We start from the raw sequence: 20,310 nt of genomic DNA, 5'->3' as shown, positions 1-20,310 counted from the left end.
TTTTGAGCCGCCTCCGAGTTTTTCCAACTTCATGGTTCAAGGCCTAAACAACAACCTACAGAGTTGTAAGACCCCGTTTGTAACGATGAAGACCTAAACAAATCGGAATCTGCAGGAAAAATCATAAAACAAAGACTTGGCCTGTTCCTAAGGAGTTTTAGTCAAAAAACTGTGTCGTTCAGTTCAAAAACGGAAAAAAGTTATAACCTTTATGCCTAAACATGCTTGGATTGGGGCCTGTTAGGTATTAACATTTGCATTAATGCCTGCTTAAGAGTGTGACGCGTTAGAAGAAACATCCCCGGACCACGGAAGCCGTTACAGTCTGAAAAGTCAATGGTGTAAAAATAAAAAAATAACCTGGCCGCACTTGGATTTTCGAGGTACTAATATACTACCCACAATAATCTATCGTACTTTATTAGATTCCTACAAGCTCTGAGGGTAAGCAAGGTGTCTTATTGAAATCCGACTTTGTAAAGTTTATTTATTAACGATCTAGTGAAACATTATGGCCACGCGCAAAAGTGACAGCAAGGTTATGGGGTTTATGTAATTACATAATCTTATTAACAGTAAGTTTTTTTTTCTGTTAGGCTATAACTCTTCCCACAAGGCCCTACTGTATTTCAGCAATTTAAATTAAGTTAATCAACATCGTGGTTCCGGAGAGCCTGTAGAAAATGTCACTTGACTTATTTTATAATTTCCTTGTCTGATAATGGCCGCTGCGGGGCTAGGGCTGCTCGAGGCAAAAAAGGTTTTAATATTCTAAAACAAAACTCATAAACATCTTAAGCTTGTGTTAAACACATATTTTATTTCCAAAAACAGATTATTCATTCAAAATCGGTTAAAATACTTTTTAGCCACATTTCAATAGCAATAACAGGGGCATATTGTTTTGCCACTCAACATGTTTTAGTAGTTATTGAAACAAGGGGTCCTTAGTTTCAGATAGAGGTAAACAATCTGGCTTCTCATTTCAGCCAGAGCTCATTCTCAGTGTCAAATACTGACACCTTTTAGCTTCTGTATGCATCAAAAGAAAGTCAAAACATGATGACATAGAGTGTGTGACATATAATACATTTCACTTCACAAACAGTAATTTTAATCCAAACCCAGATATTATTTCCTTAACCTAACTAGGTTTCGCTGCCTTTAAGCAAGTGTTTTTTCACTACGCTAACAACATGTTAACGGCAAACGTACCTGAACGTAATTTTGGCGCGTTAGAAAGTGACACCGAGGGGTCCAGACCAAGCATCATAGGAGTTTGGAATGAGAACAAGTTTCTCATTTCTAGCTGGCGACTAACAATTTTGTGGCCTAAACTGACTCACGGATTGTATCAGCTGTAGCTGGCAAGCTAATCAACGTTAATCAATAAGTTGGTATAAAGACGTTCTCCAATTGACTTTAATGTTGCATGCTGACTTTGTTATTTTTAAGTTTATAAATAACAATCTTGTAAAGGAGTCGTAAATATGCACTTGATGGCAACACACATGATATGATGCTGCGTAAGACTGAGGCTAAAGCTGCATGTCCCAAACAAACAAAAAACAGCATCCTTACCAGCTGAAAAGACTTAAAGAAATAAAGAAAATGTTAATTGTTGCAGTGGAGAGCCAGTAAGTCCTGGTACTATGAGTATGATGAGTAAATAAATACTCACACTCCAAATATAACTCCTAATGGAGCCCGATGCAAACCACTTTAAATTGCTGTGCCTATTGTCGTTTCGCGGATTGTCGATTGGGCAACAGGGAAAAGGAGATATAGGTCAATAAGAAAATCAAGAAACACGTCCGACTCTTCTAATCACTACATCAGAACTGAGCATGCATAATTATCTGAATGTCTTTGTGGTAGACAGAAAAATCATGAAATATTCAGAGTTTAACTGCCTCCTTTAATCCCAACGGCTGTGCCAGGATTAGAAAGGAAGCAGAACTGGATGTTCAAAAACACCGCCTCTTTCTCTTCCTGTCTGTCCGTCTCTTCCTCACAATCGAACGTGCACACGCCTACAGTGCACGCAGCGTGGCCGCGGACGACGCCATTGCTCGGCCATCACCTTATCGTTTTTTCCTCTCCCCTGCACAAGCCTCACATGCTCCTCCTCTTTCCTTCACTACGGGTCCTCTCCTGCACCCTATCCTCCAACCTTCTTATCACACACACACACACACACACACACACACACACACACACACACACACACACACACACACACACACCAAACACAATACAATTTTCCTCCCTCCTCCCTCTTGTAGTTTTTTTCTCTGGGGAAGTTGGCGGCGTACTGTAACTCTCTATTGTATCCACTGCTGTGGGCTATGTGGTTACACACTCAAACAGACATACGTGCAATATAAATCTTGCACACTTTGCAAATAAAAAAAACGAATCCCTGAGACACCTGAGGAGGAAACATCAAAGGTACAATAGCTCCAAAGGATCCACCTCTGCTAATGAAAGTGAGTCATCCTTTTACACAAATTAGCATCTGCTTCCTTCATGTTATGTATAGACTCTCGCCTCTGGGAAACCTGCTTCCTTGATGGCTGTTGGTAAAGATACAGACAGGAAGATTATTTTTAGAAGACACCTGACTCTGAACCATGACACTCGACTGTTACAAAAACAATGGAAAATACCTCGGTGGAAAAACACTCCTGTGTGGTTATCATCTACGCCAAGCATTTACATAAGTTACGACGAGCAACACATACACATCTGAAGTCTCCAGCTAATGTGCACACTTTTTAAATATACCATAACCAGCAGTGATTTGAAACAATATTTGGAAAGTGCAGATTTGTTGCACGTTTTTATTTTATAGTAATACCTTTATTTTGTATGTCAGTCACATAGCAACGTTTTACAGATATATCTCTGTTATCAAGAACCTGCCATAAATGCTCCAACTTCGCAGTGCTGACTGGCAGAAAGAGAGAAAGGCTGCATTGGCAAATGCCTGAATGACCTGCATATCACCTAAAGCGGTATGTGACTTGATTCTTTCTGAATTCATATTGGCAAAAGTGCCCTTCGCAGCAGCAGCCAAACAGAGGACCAGCCCTGGTCACAACAGAATATCAGTCATTTATTGGTGTTTCACAATTTATTAGGCCGTGTAGATATTGTGTTGAACTTAATACATTTTTCTCGAGGTCTCCCTTTTTGCACACGTCTCATTCTTTAGTCTCCTCTGCCTCGTTCTTTCCTCACCCACCCCTCTCTTTCTCCCTCCACAGTCCTCGTTTTGTGAATGTGCTCATTCAGTGGATTGTTCAGGAGTCCTTTAAGCCATATAGTGAGATCTATTCCTGACTCTTAAGCACTCCAGAGGTGGTCAGCGACAAATTATTATTATGTTCCACAATGGGAAAAGAAATCATTCAGTGAAAAAGCTTTCAGGCTTTCATTGTAGTGAGGTCTAACAATCCCAGCTGATTCGGACTCCACTCACTGCTGCATGTAACAGCTCTCCTGGGCGATATGACATAACATTACAGGCCACTTGACGTGAAGAGGGCGAACGCAATGTGGACTGTGACTCTTTTGCTATGTGCATTCCATCTGTTACCTCGTTGATAAGAAACATTTTGTCTATGAATTTGGGGCACGCATCAAGATGGCCACCACATGCCTGTTTTTTTTTTTGTTTGTTTGTTTTCACATAAGGACTTCAACCCATTAATCCAGGGGATTCTACTCATAATTGATATGGATGCCTACCTCCCCCCACCAGTTTAAAATACATTAATTTGCAGGTGAGATGAAGCGTGGAGGTCAGCAGGGCCAGTGTGACATTCAGTGCATTGGTTGGCTGACTTCAAAATTGCACCGCCTTTCCGCTGCCCTCCAGAAATGATTCTGCTCAACAGACTGGCTCTTCTGCACCGTTATAACTTTGGGAGTCAATTATGACACTCAAACTGTCTTAATTATTCTGAACAATGGCTGTAATTATGCTTTTCTAGATACGGTTCATGATAATTTGATCCCAACCTCCCTCAGCTATTCATGGCTCTCACATCGGCATGATTTTATCACGCAACATATTGTGCTGCTAATATTAATTTTTGTTTTCAAGGCCAAAGACAATTTAATAAAAAATGATTTTATGATCGCTCTCAAAGCTGGAAGAGGAGACATGGAAGGAAAGCAAGCCTACCACCACAGCCAACCAAGACGCTCCATTCTTAAGCCTGGCAATGGTTTAGTACAAGGCCATTTGCTGTCAGAATTTAAACCCACATGATTTATGGTATGGCCGCCCGGGTCTGCTTTCTCTCTTTGGTTCAAAGGATGAGACTGGCTGCAAAATGCTCAAGGGCACAGGCTAATATGATAAACTGGGAACAGAGGCTGCAGGCTGAGGGGGTTGGGCCTCCTGCAAACTACAGGTTAACCTCAGCCTGTGAGAAGCAGGCGCTGGTGTATGTTGAGGGATGCTGCAGCATCTCTGGAGCCAAGAGAGGAAGAGGGATGAGATCTTTTTTTCCGTATCAACTCACACTGGGGGAGAGGATGAGGAGGAGGATGGTATTGTAGGGATCACCAGTCATGGAGGATTATCATTGCTAAAAATAAGAAACTGGTATTTTCCTCTCATTCAAATTAGTTCCTCTTGGGTTTTTTTTTTCAGCTATTATTTTTAGTAGAGAGAGTGGTTTATGAAAAACGCATGAATCATCCACTGAACGGTATTGCATGCTAATATATTGAAATGCATGTGGTCTCTTTGCAATGTTAAGTTTGTTGTGGAGAAAACAAAATTGCAGCTTACTGCACAGCGTTTCAAAAACCAGGAGCAAACATCGCTCGCCTTCAAATTAAAAGTCAAAAAATATCCACTGGAATATTTTACTCTCATGCAAGCAATCGGTTAGACAGAGTAGGGGGCATATTTTGGGGATAGCGGATATCACATTTTGGAATTAATCTCTGCAATTCAATTCCAAGGAACAAATCAATAAAAGATATTTAAACATTTTATGAGCAACACAAGAAGGATTTAGGCCTCCCTAGTCAGAAGTGGGCATCTAAGTGCATCAGCCTCTCAGGGTTGGTCTGGAGGGGGGATTGGCTGTGCTTAGAAACAGACATTTAGGACGGACTGTTAGCAGATGGCTGGGTGACAACTTGAGCTGCTGGTTCTTGTGCTGACATATCACAGTGAGGTCGCAGCTCAAGGCAGCACGTCGTCACATCAACATCTGTCTCTCAATTCCGATTAACACTCACCGAATAACATAAAAATGACCAGCAACGGTTATTAAAAGAAGAGTTGACTGTGAAATACGTTCAATGTATGTACACAATATGAATAAAGCAGGGGTGGAATAAGTAAAACTAATGTCACAAACATCACCTCCACTGAATCTAGATCACATGATACGATGAGCAAAGTCTTTGGCAGTCCGTACAAACATCAACATCCTTAATTTGAAATTCTAGTTAACAGAAATACAGTTGCCTAACTTGACGAAAAAATCTTTCAAATTTGACTCCTATACACGCATTCACACACCAATAGTAGTAAGCAACAATGCGAGGTGAATAACGGGAGAGGAAAACATATATAAATAAAAGAACAAAGTTCTGCTCCACAAATCGTTTCTTTTGTTGATCCTATATGTGGGAAAGTCTCTTTGATGGGACTAACAACTCATCGACCCAGAGCCGGAAGACATTCTTTTATGGTCACAACATCACCAAAAAATGCGGGTTTAATCTTACATTTTTACTTGAACACTGTATTGTTTTTCATAAGCCTAGCTGTTTCTGTTTGTAAATTTTTAAAAAAATGTAATCTGAAAAATAACTAGGAACCCCACAAAATTAGCAATATTTCACAAATGTATCTGGATGCAAGTTTTAAAGTGGACCCTGAAGTACCTTTTTAATTTATGCTCTGTAAATGTACCTGTAAATGTTTCCATCACAGTCATGTGTATAGAACTCATGGACAAGGAAATCTAATTTGACATGCGTACACTGAGCTAATCAAATTTCACATGTCTTCTCCTGACGATAGGAACTATTAGCTTGGAGCCTTTTTTCCTAATTCTAACCCACACATAGTTCAGCTGCTTTCCTCTTCCTCTAAGTAGGGCATATGTCTCTTTCCTGACCATCATGATATTTCATTAAAAGGACAGAAGGACTGAGCAGAGGGCCTGGGCTTTTTGGGTGTGGGGTTGGCAGAGCAAGGGGCAGAGTGGGGACATCAGGTTGGCAACCTGTGGCCATCTTTCTGATGTTATCCATGCGTATGCTTTCATGAACTTAAACCCAGGAGGCATGCACAAGTACAGAGTCACCCACATGCATGAAAACACACGCATACACACGGACACAGAAAGAAAACTTTCAGCCATGTGCGTCAAAAGCTGGAGCAGTGCAAAGTTGGCATTTGGACAATATTTGTGAACAAACTGGCAGATGTCAAAAGGCTTTGAAGGCAGGGTTTTAAAGGGAAAAAATGCACTAATACGGATGTGCTGTAGTTACTGTGTGCTTGTTTCTGAGTGCTCTGGGCCCTGGGCTGCCAAAATAACATAGTGCCAGCCGGCCAGGCATCCTACAGGCGTGAGAAGATGTGGGAAAAGTAAAAGCATTTCACTGAAAAACAAACTTGTAAATATAAAAGTTAGATAGGACAAAAAGAGGATGTGATAAGAAGGTAATGTAATTTGTGATGTACTGGATATAAGTAAGAACACTACATTTTATCCATTACTGATCTGTACAGATCTTAGACTTTCAGGACGCTCAAGTTTCTCTGAAATCCACCCAAATCCCCATGTCCCTCTCACATGCCACTACTAACACATTCTAATCTATGTAAAAGTCGAGGCTTTCACCCTCCTCCAGTACCAGAGTGAAGATGAAAATGACTATCTGGAAAAAGAAAACACTTGAGACACATGCATATACAGTGCTTTAACCCTGAGGCCTGCAGGGTAATGGTGGGATTAATTACTGTTGAGTTTGACACAAGAAGAACTAGAGCAGATTATCCCAGATGCTGCAGAGGAAAGCATTAGTGCTGGTGCTGGTCGTCCCACTGTATGGCAGCAGAGAGACAGCCACCTCAACCGCGAGGATGTCACCGTGACATCGCTGATTTGGCCCGCTGTAAAAAAAAACAAAAAAAAACATACCGAGGCAGCAAAGGGCTCACGTGGCAGCAGCGGCCATTCAGCGATTACACCGCGTTCCCGCGTGCTCTCTTGTCGCCATCAGATGCCGAGCGGGCGACTGTAAGCTGGCCCCTCTCCTCCCAGCAAGCAGGCATCAGAGAAGGGGAATAATGTGTAATTACAATAGACAATCTAAAACAAAGCCCTTCACTTTCAATGAGTTGCTCTTGGAGAAGGGAAGGTTACCTCAAGGGGGAATTCTAATGAAGCAGATGGCTGAGTGTTCACAGGGGCCGACGCAGACTGTCCTTTTTACGGACTGCCAACATTCCCAGTATTGCGAGGAGTCTCACCTGCCTCTTGACCGCTCTTTGTGTGCATCTGTGAGGGAAGGTTTGTTTGCTGAAAGACCCATCTCAGAAGATGGAGGGGAGAAACGCACACATTTGTCATTTACTGCATCCACACACCTGTAGGCAAAACATAAACGATACAAATTGCCTCAGAATGCCCCAGAGGGGTGCACATATTGTATTCTGCTCAGCGACTTTGTGATGTGCAATAAAGAGCATGATGCATGTCAGCAGAGAAAAGAAAAAAAAAGACTCCAGGCAGATGTTCCTTATTTTTATTCTATACCGTTTTATTTCATCCAGTATGTGTGCTTATCGACAATGCAGGTTCCGCCTCACTCTTTTGACCGCCACACAAACCATGAGTCACGGCTACTGTGTGTGTGGTTGTCGCGTGGGTCAGTGCAATGTCCCGCAGGTACACATCCAGTCACACCATACCTGTACAGTTCCCTTATTGCTTTTGCCCATAGTTCCCGTGTTAAATGCAGAAAAAAATAGATATCCAGTGATCAATAGCAAAGCGGTCAAAATACTGTCTTCCCCAAAAGGTCAGGTGTCCTTGTAAGAAGTGTTGAACCAGTCGCTGCCTTCGGATAGAAAGTCTTGTTCTGTAGCATTATGAAACAATGTCCCGCTCCTGCGCCGCACCAAAGTAAAGAGAGTATACAATGCAAATGACACGTTTCCTTAAAAATCATGAATATGTTATGAACTCTGTACACACACAATTCGGTGAACATTGCTTATCATTATGGTGATGATGACATCACTTATTAAGAGAGTCTAAAATAAATACAGAAATATAAATAGGTCCTATGGAAATATATAAATCTGTATAAGTACCATGTCAACAGTAGGTTTCCAACATCAGATTAAGTGGAATTATAGTACACACTTCCACAAATGAAGGATAAATTCGAAAGCAGGATTTTTAGAGTAAACCTTTATCTCTCCAAATGTAATATAAACGTGCCCTTTCTGTTTCCCCCCAGTTTAATCCAGCGAAGAGCAGCATCACCTTTGGCTTCCACACAGGATTTTAAACCAGTAGAAAAACATATGATCCAAATCTAAACATCTAAGTATATTTGTTAGTCTGTTATGTTCAATTTGAAATATGAAAACGCACAAAAGTAGGATGAATCACTGACTTCATATTGACAGCTACAAAGAGAGACTCAAGCCTATTAGCTATACAGTGCCGTTACCATGAAGGATCTGAAGGTGATACAGTCGTAGTGTGAATTTATTTGCTCCCCACTATTGCATGCTTTCCCTAAACTAGGTCATATCCAGGTAACACTGCCCAACAGCTCACTTTGTGGTCAAAATAACATTATGTGTTATTCCATCTCACTGGAGTGGCAGCAAAAGAGGTCAGTCGTATTAGACGCTACGATAAACACAACTTTTCACTACATATAGCAATCTTCATATCATATCCAATCACTCTGAGGTACATTGTCATACGGAGCACCTGATTCTGGTGTAGGAAATAAATTGAGCGATTGGAGAAGGTAGGAGGGATTTGTGGTCATGAATGAATAACGAGGGCCTCGGAAAAAAAGACACACGTGCCTTTTTCTCCCGAGAGAAATTGCAGGTTCGATTCCGCTGCTGCTACATCTAATCCTCAATCACAGCAAATGATTTCATTAGTGTGCATCGCTGATTCACCAACCCGTATTCATGGGCGAGTAGGGTAGTACAAAGGGAGAGGGAGGCTAACATTAGGCAGTGAAATTGGAAGTGCACCAAACAGAATCGGAGAGTGCTGCTTTACAGAAACAACCATGAATTTGGAAATGATACAGAGGTGCCATGTGGAGCCCCACCAAAGCTCTGTGATGGGGGGTTACGTTGAAGCAACTTACAAACCAGTTGGCTGCTTCACAACACATCCAGCAAGGGCCAACAGCAGGGCCAGAGCCGGGCCTGGTCTCAAGCAGAGGAAAATATGAATAACTTCTGCCAGACATTATGAATTTATGTATATTTCCCTTAGGTACCCCTAATTCTCAAGACCTGGTAGCCCTGACCTAGATTTGATTCAGTTGAAATAGAACAACATTTTCACACAAATGCAAGATATTGAAATTACACAATAATACCTTCCAGGATCAAAACACAGACATGGCAGGTGTTCTTCCATCATTTTCTCTGCGCTGACTTCTGAACAAATTAGCTTGGAGCGTTTTGGACAGATTGCTATTGTGATCTTTCTGTGACTATTTCCTTTGTTTTTCTCATACAACTGTTTTCTCGCCATGTTCAGAAGGGTGACGCAGAGAGAGACATCATGAAAATAGTTCCCCGCATGAGCAGGTGAGTCACAGTTGTTTTCCATATGTCGCTTCTCTCAGAAGACAAAGTTTCAAAGGCTCCATATCTAATTCCCAGCTGATTCATCTAAAAATACTGTTCCTCTACTACATTACGCTACTAGGCAGCAACAAATAGTCTGGTTGGATGCAAATATCAAATCCTCTATTAGAATAAACATTGATGTCAGGTGAACATCTTGTTACTCCTCTTTTAGTTATTTGCACGGAATGAAGGATTACATGGTCTTCTGTGAGTTGAGAAAACTATTATGAAACCCATTTTAATTTACATTACATCATTTCAAAGCTGCAATGTCATCAATAAAAAAAAAACTGCTTTTCTCAATTCCAAGTTGGCAGTTTTCTTGCATTAAAAGTCCAAGACAGATTTTGCAATGATGTTGCCCCAAATTAAACAGACAGGACATCATGCAGATTGTGTCAGCTCTCTAACTGACAGTGACAGATTTAGCTGATACACTGTGCCAAACCTCCCCAAAACCACTTATCTGTGATAATGGACCAGACTAAGTTCAGGCTGACTAATCAATCCCTGTCCAATGTCTATCTCTCAGTAAACTATGACCTCTGCCTCCCTTTCCCACCTTCCTCCGACAGCGTCCAGCCTCAGGCATCGACCGTGCTTGGCAGTGCGGGAGACACACTCAAACGCGCACACACACACACACACACACACACACACACACACACTAGCAGCTAGCTACATATCAATGCTCCATATGAATTGATTGAACATTGACATCCACAAGCTATATGCCACAAGTCCTCACGAGAAAACAGATGCCCTGTCAGCATGAGGACCCCATAGGGTAGTCGTCTACCTGTCCTCCCTGTGGCTGAAATTCTGACTGCATCATTCCCTCAGTGCATCAATGTCTCCTCCATCTACACATTTGTCTCACAGATCAACTTCAAACTGTTCTGCAACTCCACGTCTTAATAAGGTCATATTGTGAAGAAAAGAGGGGGCTTTACCTGATGTGCGAGGCAAGCAGTCTGTTTGATTATGTGCAAGGCTAGCAGATACAGGAAGACTAAGGTTTTAATGCCTATGTGTTTTTATTGTGTCGTGTGCTTCAGAGCTGTGTCTCTCACCACCATGAGCCACTCTGGATGGTTCCTACCATAAGGCTCAAGGCCAACAAAATGATTCAGAGACTTTCAGATAGTTAACTGCAGATGCAGATGAAGTGTCTAATGTGGGAGATGTGAACAAACAACTGCTCAAGCTATTAGTAACTGTTACTCCATCTTTGAAGAAGACCATGAAAAGGTCATGCGTATCCAGATGAATGCTATGATCCATTATTGATTTCACTTATGTAATCTAATTCAAAAGTAATTCTATAATGATAAGCTAATCATGGAGTTCTTGCTGTGTCTACTTCCCCTAATTCTGCCTAATCAAATCACATGTCAGTTGTTGATAGACTACATTTCCCATGACTAGTAACACAGCTCATTTATGGGCATACTGCATTCAGCTGTTGGTCATGTGGCTCCATACAAGTGCTGCCTATATAACTGGCCTGTCTAATCTGACTGCAATAAGTGGAAAATCAATTGGTCATAGATTTGTTCACTGCAAATTCTGTAATTTTACAAAATGTTGCGGAAAGAAAAAAAGTTTAGTTGAATATTTATTATTTTTGCCAGGAGAAATACATGTGTGCATTTCAGTAAATGAGCATACGTTCAGCTGTGTGTCAGGTCATTAGTATCCCTATACCTTATTATAGGGACTTCTGGGAACTTTAATGAGGGAAAAACGTGGTCACCGTGCACCTCTGTGTGCGAGTCCATGATAGCCTGTGAGGGTCAAGAGATTACAGACACGTCTTGTTAAATTAGGCTGCTGTGGCTGAGTGCTGTGACTGAGTTAGGGACTCAGCTGTCTGAGTGGAACCTGGGTATGTCTTGGTGATGAGCAACAGAAAACATGTAGAAGCATATCACTGCTCCTGTCCTTTGGGAGTTTAGTGATAGCTTCCTCCACTGTGTATTCGGTTTTCTTGACCACTTTGAGGCTCTCTGACAGCTCCACTAGATTTTGAATGAATACACACATATAATATACCTTTTCCCATCTTTGATTTTTACTGTTAAATCTAAATGCTCCATGTATGTACTTTATACTATTCAGAGACGAAATGTAAATAAAACTGAAGTCAAGATCCTTCAAACATCTTGACAAAACTCAAACCAAAGGATTTCAAGGTCTTTCCTGTTCCTTCGTGCGAGCAATTTCTCTCGGAGTGACAAAAGCAGCGCAGGAGTATGATACAACTTTAAGGAGAACATGCAGTAAAGAGTTGGCTGTTTTGGACAACTTACTGAGTCGTTTATTCAGATTGCCTGACACTAATTGAGTCAGTTCTGTGTCTTGCTAAAGGACACTTTGGCAGAAGAAATGGCTACTGATGAAAACGTCAAAGATATTTAACCAATGGCCATTTCAGTTAGGGAACAGTCTCTTAAGCCCCGAGGGCACAGTGCTACCATTGCTACAGTATCTACTTTTAGCAACATCTCAAACTCAGCACTGGCCCTCAATGAGGAAACATGTCTATATTGATCACATAGCAGCTATAGTAGATGAAGTAATGTAGAAATCAAATATCAAGTGGCATATTTCCCTTTTCGGATATTTCAGCATGTTTACTGTATGTACTGCATTTGCCCAATGACTGAATGTCTAGTTTTGTGGTCATTATATATTTGATTATTTTTGAGCAAACGGTTCATGCAATACACAAGCTGTAGTTAATGGAAGTCCTAGGTTTTGAGTGAAAAAGGCCAACATCCTTTTGATCAGTCTAGGAAAAAGTCTTTCCTTGCATCCGACTGTTCCATTGAATCACACACTTATCCACACTAACACACATTAACAGTTGCACACAGTCAGGAAAGAAAAACAACACATTAGCTTTCTACACACATTGGTGGCATGAGTTTGGAAGACAAAGTGAACTTCTTCGGACATGGTTGAGGACTCTGCAGAAAGCCAGTCATTCACATATTGTTATGCTTCAATATTGATATGGAGGGTTGCTTCTTGCACCCCTTCCCCCTGCTTCAAAAAACATTATTATTACAATAAAGTGGTATAAAATAAGGATTGACAGGCCAAGAGGAGGTGGATGAACCCCACAGGAAAAGTCTTTTTGGTTTCCTAAAATGTCTTCTCCATCTCTTATTAGGTTTTGGATAAATAAGTACAATCTAATAGATACATTTAAGGATCAGCAATATGTGATCCTGTATGAGATGGTACAAGATTCAGCTTTTCAAAGCATTTTGTTTTAGCTAAAAAGTTAGATATTTTTTTAAACACACAAAAAGCATTTATACATGCAGGTATTAGTGCATAGGTTCCTGCGGAAAAAGAGTATTATTGTGTAGTCAATTGAATTGTCGTCCAAAACTACACCAGATGAATTTGGCATAGGTAATAAAGAAAATGACTGTCCTTTAGATTTTTTTTTTCACACCCTCCTAGTCCATTGAATAACTTATCATTTAAATATATATGTATATATTTATCTATGTACAGTATGTATAAATAAAAAGACGTCAAAACATAAAATATATAGAGAGTATTCTATAGCTCCGAGTTACCCGGTAAAGTGTCATTTAAATCACAGTAATTTTAAAGATCTTGGTAAAATGAGGTGGGACACAGTGAAGTCTGAAGACAGAAAAAAAAAACATCTCACACATGAAGATAGTTTGTGTGTGTTTCAATTTAGAGGAGCACAGGAGGGTGTGATCAATCCTCACAAATTGGAAGGGAGTTTAGAGCGAACAGTTTGAGGTTCTAGATCTGATGAGTAGGCAGCAGAGGCCCTCCGTAGAGGCAAGGCCGGGGAGGTTCCAGGGGACTGGTGAGTCTGGTGAGTGTGCCCCGGAGATATGTGGATTGGATGAGTCATGTGTTCTGGCACTGAGCTACAGGGTTTGGGCACAAGAGTGGGCGAGGAAAACGGTGAGGGGTAATATCCAGTTTCTACAGAGGGGCAAGCGGTATGGTGGCCTAAGGCCTGGACCACCTCTTGGGGCAGAGATGGGTGCGAGCTGGATAAAAGGTCCTCAGAAAAGTGGCCCAATGGAGAATCTCTCTCTGTTGTGTGTAGCTGGCTGGGAGGCTGTGAAGGGAGAAAAGAGTGAGGCATGAACGGAGAACTGTAGGATCCTGTGGCACTTGAAGGTTCGCTGTAGTAGAAAGTCCTACCCGCCACTGGGCTTTGAATAGTAGGGCTGGGTGCCACTGGGGTAAGGCAGGGGGAGGCGTTTGCTGAACCATACTGGGCTAGGGAGGCTAGGGCAGACCTCTCCAGGGACATCTGGTGAGGCAGTAAGCCAGACTGGAGGCCTGCCAGGCTGAAATGGCTGAGAGAGGATGGGGAGCCCTCAGCAGGCTGCTGGCTGTGCTGTCCTCTGCTAGAGGAGGGGGAGCCATGTGGAGGGGAATGGAAGAGGTTTAAGCCACTAGTAGTCCTTCCTCCTCCAGCAAACTGCTGCAAAGGAGCTACCTGAGGCGGCTTGGGAGGTGGCTGGCTGTGTAGAAGCTGCCCAGGCGTAGGGCTGGATGAGCCGGTAGATATAGGACTCTGACAACACGAGGAACCAAGAAGCCCAGCTGTAATTCCAGCAGATGTCCCTCCTACAGTACAAGCAGTAGGACCTCCTATATGGCTCCCTACTGCTCCTCCTGATGCTCTGCCAATATGTCCTCCAATCACTGTTCCCCCAGGCCCACTCTTGCCTCCTATACCTACTATATCGCTAGTTGTGGATCCATCTGAAACCCTTCCCAACAATCCTCCATTATTCCCTGACATAGAATTGCCAGACACTCCTCCAAGTGGTCCCCCAGAGGCCCCTCCTGTCACTCCCCCAGAAACCACTCCTATTGATCCACTAGAAGCCTTTCTGAATGATCCACCAGTGGTCATCCCTCCCATTGACTCTCCAGAAGCCCCTCCTACTGAGCCCCCTAAAGCTCTTTTTATTGATCCCCTAGACGTCCCTCCCATTGATCTCCTGGCTGCATCTCCTATTGACCCGCAGGTAATGCCCCCGGCTGATCCTCCTGATGCCCCACCTGCTAACCTGACACAAGCAGCACCTCCTGGTCCTTCAGATATTCCTCCCATTGAATCCCCTGAGATCTCGACTACTGATCCACCAGTAGCTCCCCCCAACCCAAAGTGCACTCCAGGCAGTGGCCCTATCGTTCCAGTTGTGAAGTCCTCTCCAGCCCAAGCAGTGTCTCCTCCCATGGCTCCTTCCAAAGACCCTCCAACTGCGCCACCTGAAGACCACCCTGTAGCACCACCACAGGCTCCAACTACCCCTCCACTTATCCCTGACCCTGTGCTTTCACCTGTATATCCTTGGTTGAAGAGGTTTGAGAGAGGTGGGGTGCTAGACCGAAACGGCTGTTGACACTGTGGTTGTGGGTGTAGTTGAGCCATACTAGATGAAGGTGAACCGGAGGAAGAGCATGGTCCAAAAGGGAAAGCAGAGGCCCCTCTACCACTGGATCCAGAGCCAGTCCCACTAGGTCCATGCTGGCCTCCGCTACCTGAGGCCTGTTGACTAGAGCCAGTTGGCCCTGTACCTGACGTCATGTGCAGAGCCCGAAAAGAGGCCAGCAATGGCATGTCCATCGCAGTGTCCAGTTTAGAGGCTGTGCTGAAAGGGGAGTCCCCGGCAGAGCCAGGTTCTGTGGATGGAGAAACAAATGTGTGGAACTTCTTTAGCCGGCTAGGAGGGTCCTTCAGGGACCCCAGAACAGAAACCGGAGGCCTGAAAAGACTATGTGGAAGGTGGGGATGGTGTGTCAGGGCAATGGCTACTGAGGTGGTGGCAGCTGCTGCTTGGAGAGGGGCTTGGATGAGGGGGGCCCAAATGACAGGGGTAGGAGATGGAGGTGTCTGGGGTGGAGCGTTCTGGAAGAGGTGGGCGCAGTGGGCCATATCCCTGTCATGCTGCACAATTTGCTGAATGATCTCACTCTCCTGGTAGTTCAGTACACCGGAGCTGAGGTCGTGTTGTACCTTGTGTTGCAGGATTGAGTTTTTCTTGCCTGTAAAAGCAAATTCAAATACAAAATCAGACACATAAAAAGGGACAGTTGAGAGAAAAAAACATAAAAGAAAAATTTTAGAACCGGTTCGACATTTGGGCGTAACCAAACTATTTTCACACAGCCCTTTCCAATAGAATAAGCTGGCACAGCAGCAGCGATGAAAGTACATAACAAAAGAAATGTGCACCTGAAGATCACAAGTGAGATAAAGGAAGGAAAAGAGATTTAAGAAAGAGACAGAGGGATGGAGCAGAATGGGAAAGACAAAGCATAACAAAACACGGAAAAGGAGAAACAACAAAAGATAGGTGGGAGATAACTACCCGAAGACAGAAGCTCAAACTGACAGCTGACGGTGTAGGCGTTGTATGTTTGATTAGTTCTTACTGTGATTATCTAGGTAACAGGGACAAAAAATAATGCAAACATTGTACCATAAGGTGCCAGTTCTGCCTGAGATAGAGTGTGAGCTTCACTGAGATAATAGGTCTAGTCATCTCTATCTCTCTTTCCTGTTATGGGCTGTTGATATAAAAAAAGGAGCATCTTGAAATCAAAGACAAACTTGAAATTGTATTTTTTTCAAAGTTTATAACTTATATGGGATAAGCCACTTGATGACACACGAAAAGCATAATACCTGAATTTGAGATTCAATACAGGAATCCAATTCAGATTCAACTTTATTGTCGTTGCACAGAATACAAGTAAAAGAGCAATAAAAGCATCTGTCCTGAAGTGCAAAAGAATGGACTTTTTCACAATATGTTTGCTCCTAGTTGCTTCCTTCCACTTTCAGCCTACAACCACAATTGCTCTGAAGTCCCTGTGAGCTGAGCACAAGGTCAAAGAGACAAAATGAAGTTGCATCACTATGACAGGCATACTAACTGCTGACCCGACCTTACACAGAAACGTATGCAACTCTGGCCACAGAGTCCATTAGTCATTGTTGAATGGTCGCACTAGCAATGACAGGGTTAATTCATATGACTGCCATTTTCAATTTGGAGCGCACAAAAGGCAGTGAAATCCGAATCTATTGTAAATGCAATTAGGCCCAGATCAATCTCTCCATTTTCTGGTATGGCTGTTTGCAGATTAGAAGAGATGCTGCATTGAGGTATTGAATCCACATCCAGCTTGACCCTGTCGCGATCGGACCCTTTATCACCTGCATACCTCAAATCAGATTCTGAGCCCATCAAGACAGTAATTACTTTGTGGATAATTGCTGTGTAAGTTACGTAATAAGTAAAGAAGGGCGTATATGAGCATCACGCCCAGGAAAAAGGACATACATAGGAGACAGAAACATCAATATCAGCCCACCAAATCTTTTCAAAGCAGCCATTTTCTACAAAGAGAACCCCTCAAGCAGTTTCTCTATCTTCCATTCTAAACATAGCTGAGGATAAAACTGAGCATGATGCGATGGCTGAGTGATGATACAGGCATGCCTTTCATTGTGAATTTTTCATCTACTCAGACTGAGCCTGGGAACAGCGATGGATATGGAAAGAATATCAATTGTATGCGTCAGAGAAGTCATACATTTCAATATCAAAGCTCTATCTGCATGTTTATATGCAGATGACTTTGAAAGTAATTTCTGAGTATCAGTGTGGATTGTTATACATTTCTTTACAGCGTATTGGACCATGCTGAACATATATTTTCTTACCAATACGGTCCAGCCTGTCCAGTGCGACAGTCTCAAATGCCCTTCTCATCATAGGATACTCCTCCAGCACCTCATTGAAGTTGTCCACGGAGAGAGAGTACAGGCGACAGTATGTGTCCGCTCGGACACTGGCTGTTCTTCTGCCCCGCGTCAGCAAACAAATCTCTGCAACAAAACACAGCAGACAAGAGACGGTAATGTAATTGAGTTCATTTAAATTTTTCCCCCAGCAGATACTGAATGCTAAGTGGCACTGTGTAAGCAAAACGTGAACCCAAGACTGGGTTTGTGTCATCTTTTAGCATTACAACCTTCTCTTTAATTGCATATGGCATTACTCACAGGAATGGCATATTCAGAGGTGAGGGGTCTACCAGCCCTCATCTGCCTTGCCCAGGAAAATAATGGCCCAATAAACAAGCTATACGGCTATAGAGCCCTGGCAAGTGTGTCTGTACTGTATGCAGATGTAGCACGTGCATGCATGCACTAGTCAAGTGGGATGTGTTTCTGTCAGAGTCAGTATCTGCACATAAACAAATGTATGTGAAAGTACTTCATTTGTGTGTCTGCATGACGACTATGCCAGTGTTTTATTCATGAGAGCAAGGCAGTATGGGAGAGTAAGGTATAGTTAGATATTCTATATATACACTTTATATACAATATGAAAATGGATATACTTACATTGATATGTACTGTATGTTTATATAAAATGGTATTTATATGGACAGGGGTTAGATGACTTTGATGTATGCGTTAGTGTGCCATGTGTTTGTATACATTCCCTAATGTCTTTTCTCTTTAGCTTTCATCTCATCTTCTGCCCTCCCTTCCTTTGTTTGCTATCACACTCTCTTTCTCAGAAACCCATTTCCAGCTCATCTTCACACACATGCTCTCAATTCTCTCACATAATGCATTTCCCACCTTCCCCCCTGTAGCCTACATCAAATCCATTTTAAAAAAAAATAATTCTTCACCCAAGTTATCTCCTGAAATCATATGCATAGTTTGACTCTGCACCATAACTATATTTTCTCCATTGTCCCATTCCCTTTTTGGATATTGCACATCTATAGAATGTTGATGTTTGTGGGTTTTGTATTAACATTTCCCTGACCTCCCGTCACACACAAACAGATGCACGCATACACGCACAGAGATGGACACACAGTTAGAGCCTCCTGGTACAGTCTTGGCTAGTGTCTGATTTCGTGAAAAACATCAGTAACCCTGTATTTTTCGTCCTCTCTATGTGGGTATGATGACATTGAGCTGTGTGTGACAAAATACAGTATGATGCTGTCAACACGTCTGTGTGTTTTCAGGGATAGCTACATCCATAGCAAATCATGACAGAACCTCTCTAATCTCTTTTAAAAGCAGTTCCTATCAACATATTAACAAAACCTACACATTAGTCTGGACAGTGTTCACTGCCTAAGTGCTTTGATAGTACGTTCGTACTCAACCTATGCATACTATTCATACTGAAGGCATGATACATTATGTTATGGAAGCGTCTAAGTCTTGGTTAAACAACTTTACAACTTAAAAGATGAGATGGGACATTAACCTTTTGTGTTGTACCACCTTTATGTTCCATCGGTTGTTTCTTAAGGATGTCAGAGTTTTGCTGATTTTTAATGCATATAACTTTTGTGTCAACAAGAGAGTAGATGTTTGTGTGGTTTGTTGTGGCCTTCTGCTGTTTATGCAAGATTTGATCAAAGTAGCCAATTGCAATTTGACAATGCACACCACTCACATTAGGAACTGCAGGTGGAAAACTTTCTGTAAATGACAGCCGTAGCAGGCAGCTGCATAAGGAGATAATTAACTGAGAGGAAAAGCCTTTCAGTTAATTAGCCACAGCATGATAGCTGTTGTCGATGACAGATGCTGGCAAGCACCAGATATTAAATCTTCCCTCTGTCTTCCTGGTATTACTGAATAATCAGGTTTTTTTTTTTTTTAAATATCTGTGCAATTTAAGATTAATTAAAATCACTATTCTCTATGGTCAAAAAATTAAAATACAGAGTGACCCTAAACACCACCAATAAAAATGGCCTCAAACATTGTCTTGGAGCCGAGTGACCGCAAAACAGTGTAAAACACGACCTAATTTACATTGTGTAGCGTTCACAATCCAGAAATTGTAATCGATTTCATTAGATTTTACAGGATTTTGTGGTTGAGATGATTGTTAATGATGCTTTAAAATATAGGATAGGTCAGTGGATGATGGGAAAATGCATGATTTGACAGAGCAGAAAATGAGTAATGTACTCTGTACGTGGCATAAAAAACAACCTCATGTGCAGTGCATTACTGTTGATGCATATATGTGAGAGGGAGAGAGAGCATGGGTGAATTAACAATGGCCAAGTTAGCAAGAGAGCAGCGTGCATGTGAGAGAGTAAAAATACCACAATCTCCTGTCTCTGCGTGCATGTGTATTCACTATATTCCCTATATGTGTATTTACGTGTGTGAGCGTGCGTGTGTGTGTGTGTGTGTGTGTCTGTGTGTATGTACTGTAAGTGTGTGTTAGCGGGACAGCCCTGGCCATTTCTGTGGTGGGGTTCTATTTCCCAAAGCACTGCTCCAGTAATCCCCTCTGGAGAGGAGCATCATAGCTCTGTATTAAATCCTCTTG

The 20,310-nt window shown here is 42.2% G+C and overlaps 1 protein-coding gene across 4 annotated transcripts in view; it reads right to left on the bottom strand.

Annotated features, from left to right (window-relative positions):
• Window positions 1-10,731: 10,731 nt before the first annotated feature.
• The window catches only part of hcn4 (hyperpolarization activated cyclic nucleotide-gated potassium channel 4), a 64,355-nt gene continuing 54,776 nt past the window's right edge, over window positions 10,732-20,310 (bottom strand). For 3 of the 4 annotated variants that reach the window (XM_068602897.1, XM_068602728.1, XM_068602980.1), the window contains 2 exons: window positions 17,646-17,810; window positions 10,732-15,958 (listed from right to left, as the gene is read on the bottom strand). In XM_068602897.1, the coding sequence (XP_068458998.1) occupies window positions 13,644-15,958; window positions 17,646-17,810 (2,480 nt within the window). In that variant the 3' untranslated portion in view covers window positions 10,732-13,643. The remainder of the gene's footprint in view (window positions 15,959-17,645; window positions 17,811-20,310) is intronic. The other variant, XM_068602811.1, reaches the window with a different exon arrangement.

Source organism: Clinocottus analis, unplaced genomic scaffold (assembly GCF_023055335.1).
Source record: "Clinocottus analis isolate CAN_PGR_092001 unplaced genomic scaffold, fCliAna1.0.p SCAF_1, whole genome shotgun sequence".
NCBI lineage: Eukaryota > Metazoa > Chordata > Actinopteri > Perciformes > Cottidae > Clinocottus > Clinocottus analis.
Note: the sequence above shows the minus strand (reverse complement) of the source record. Positions and strands in the feature narration are given on the sequence as shown.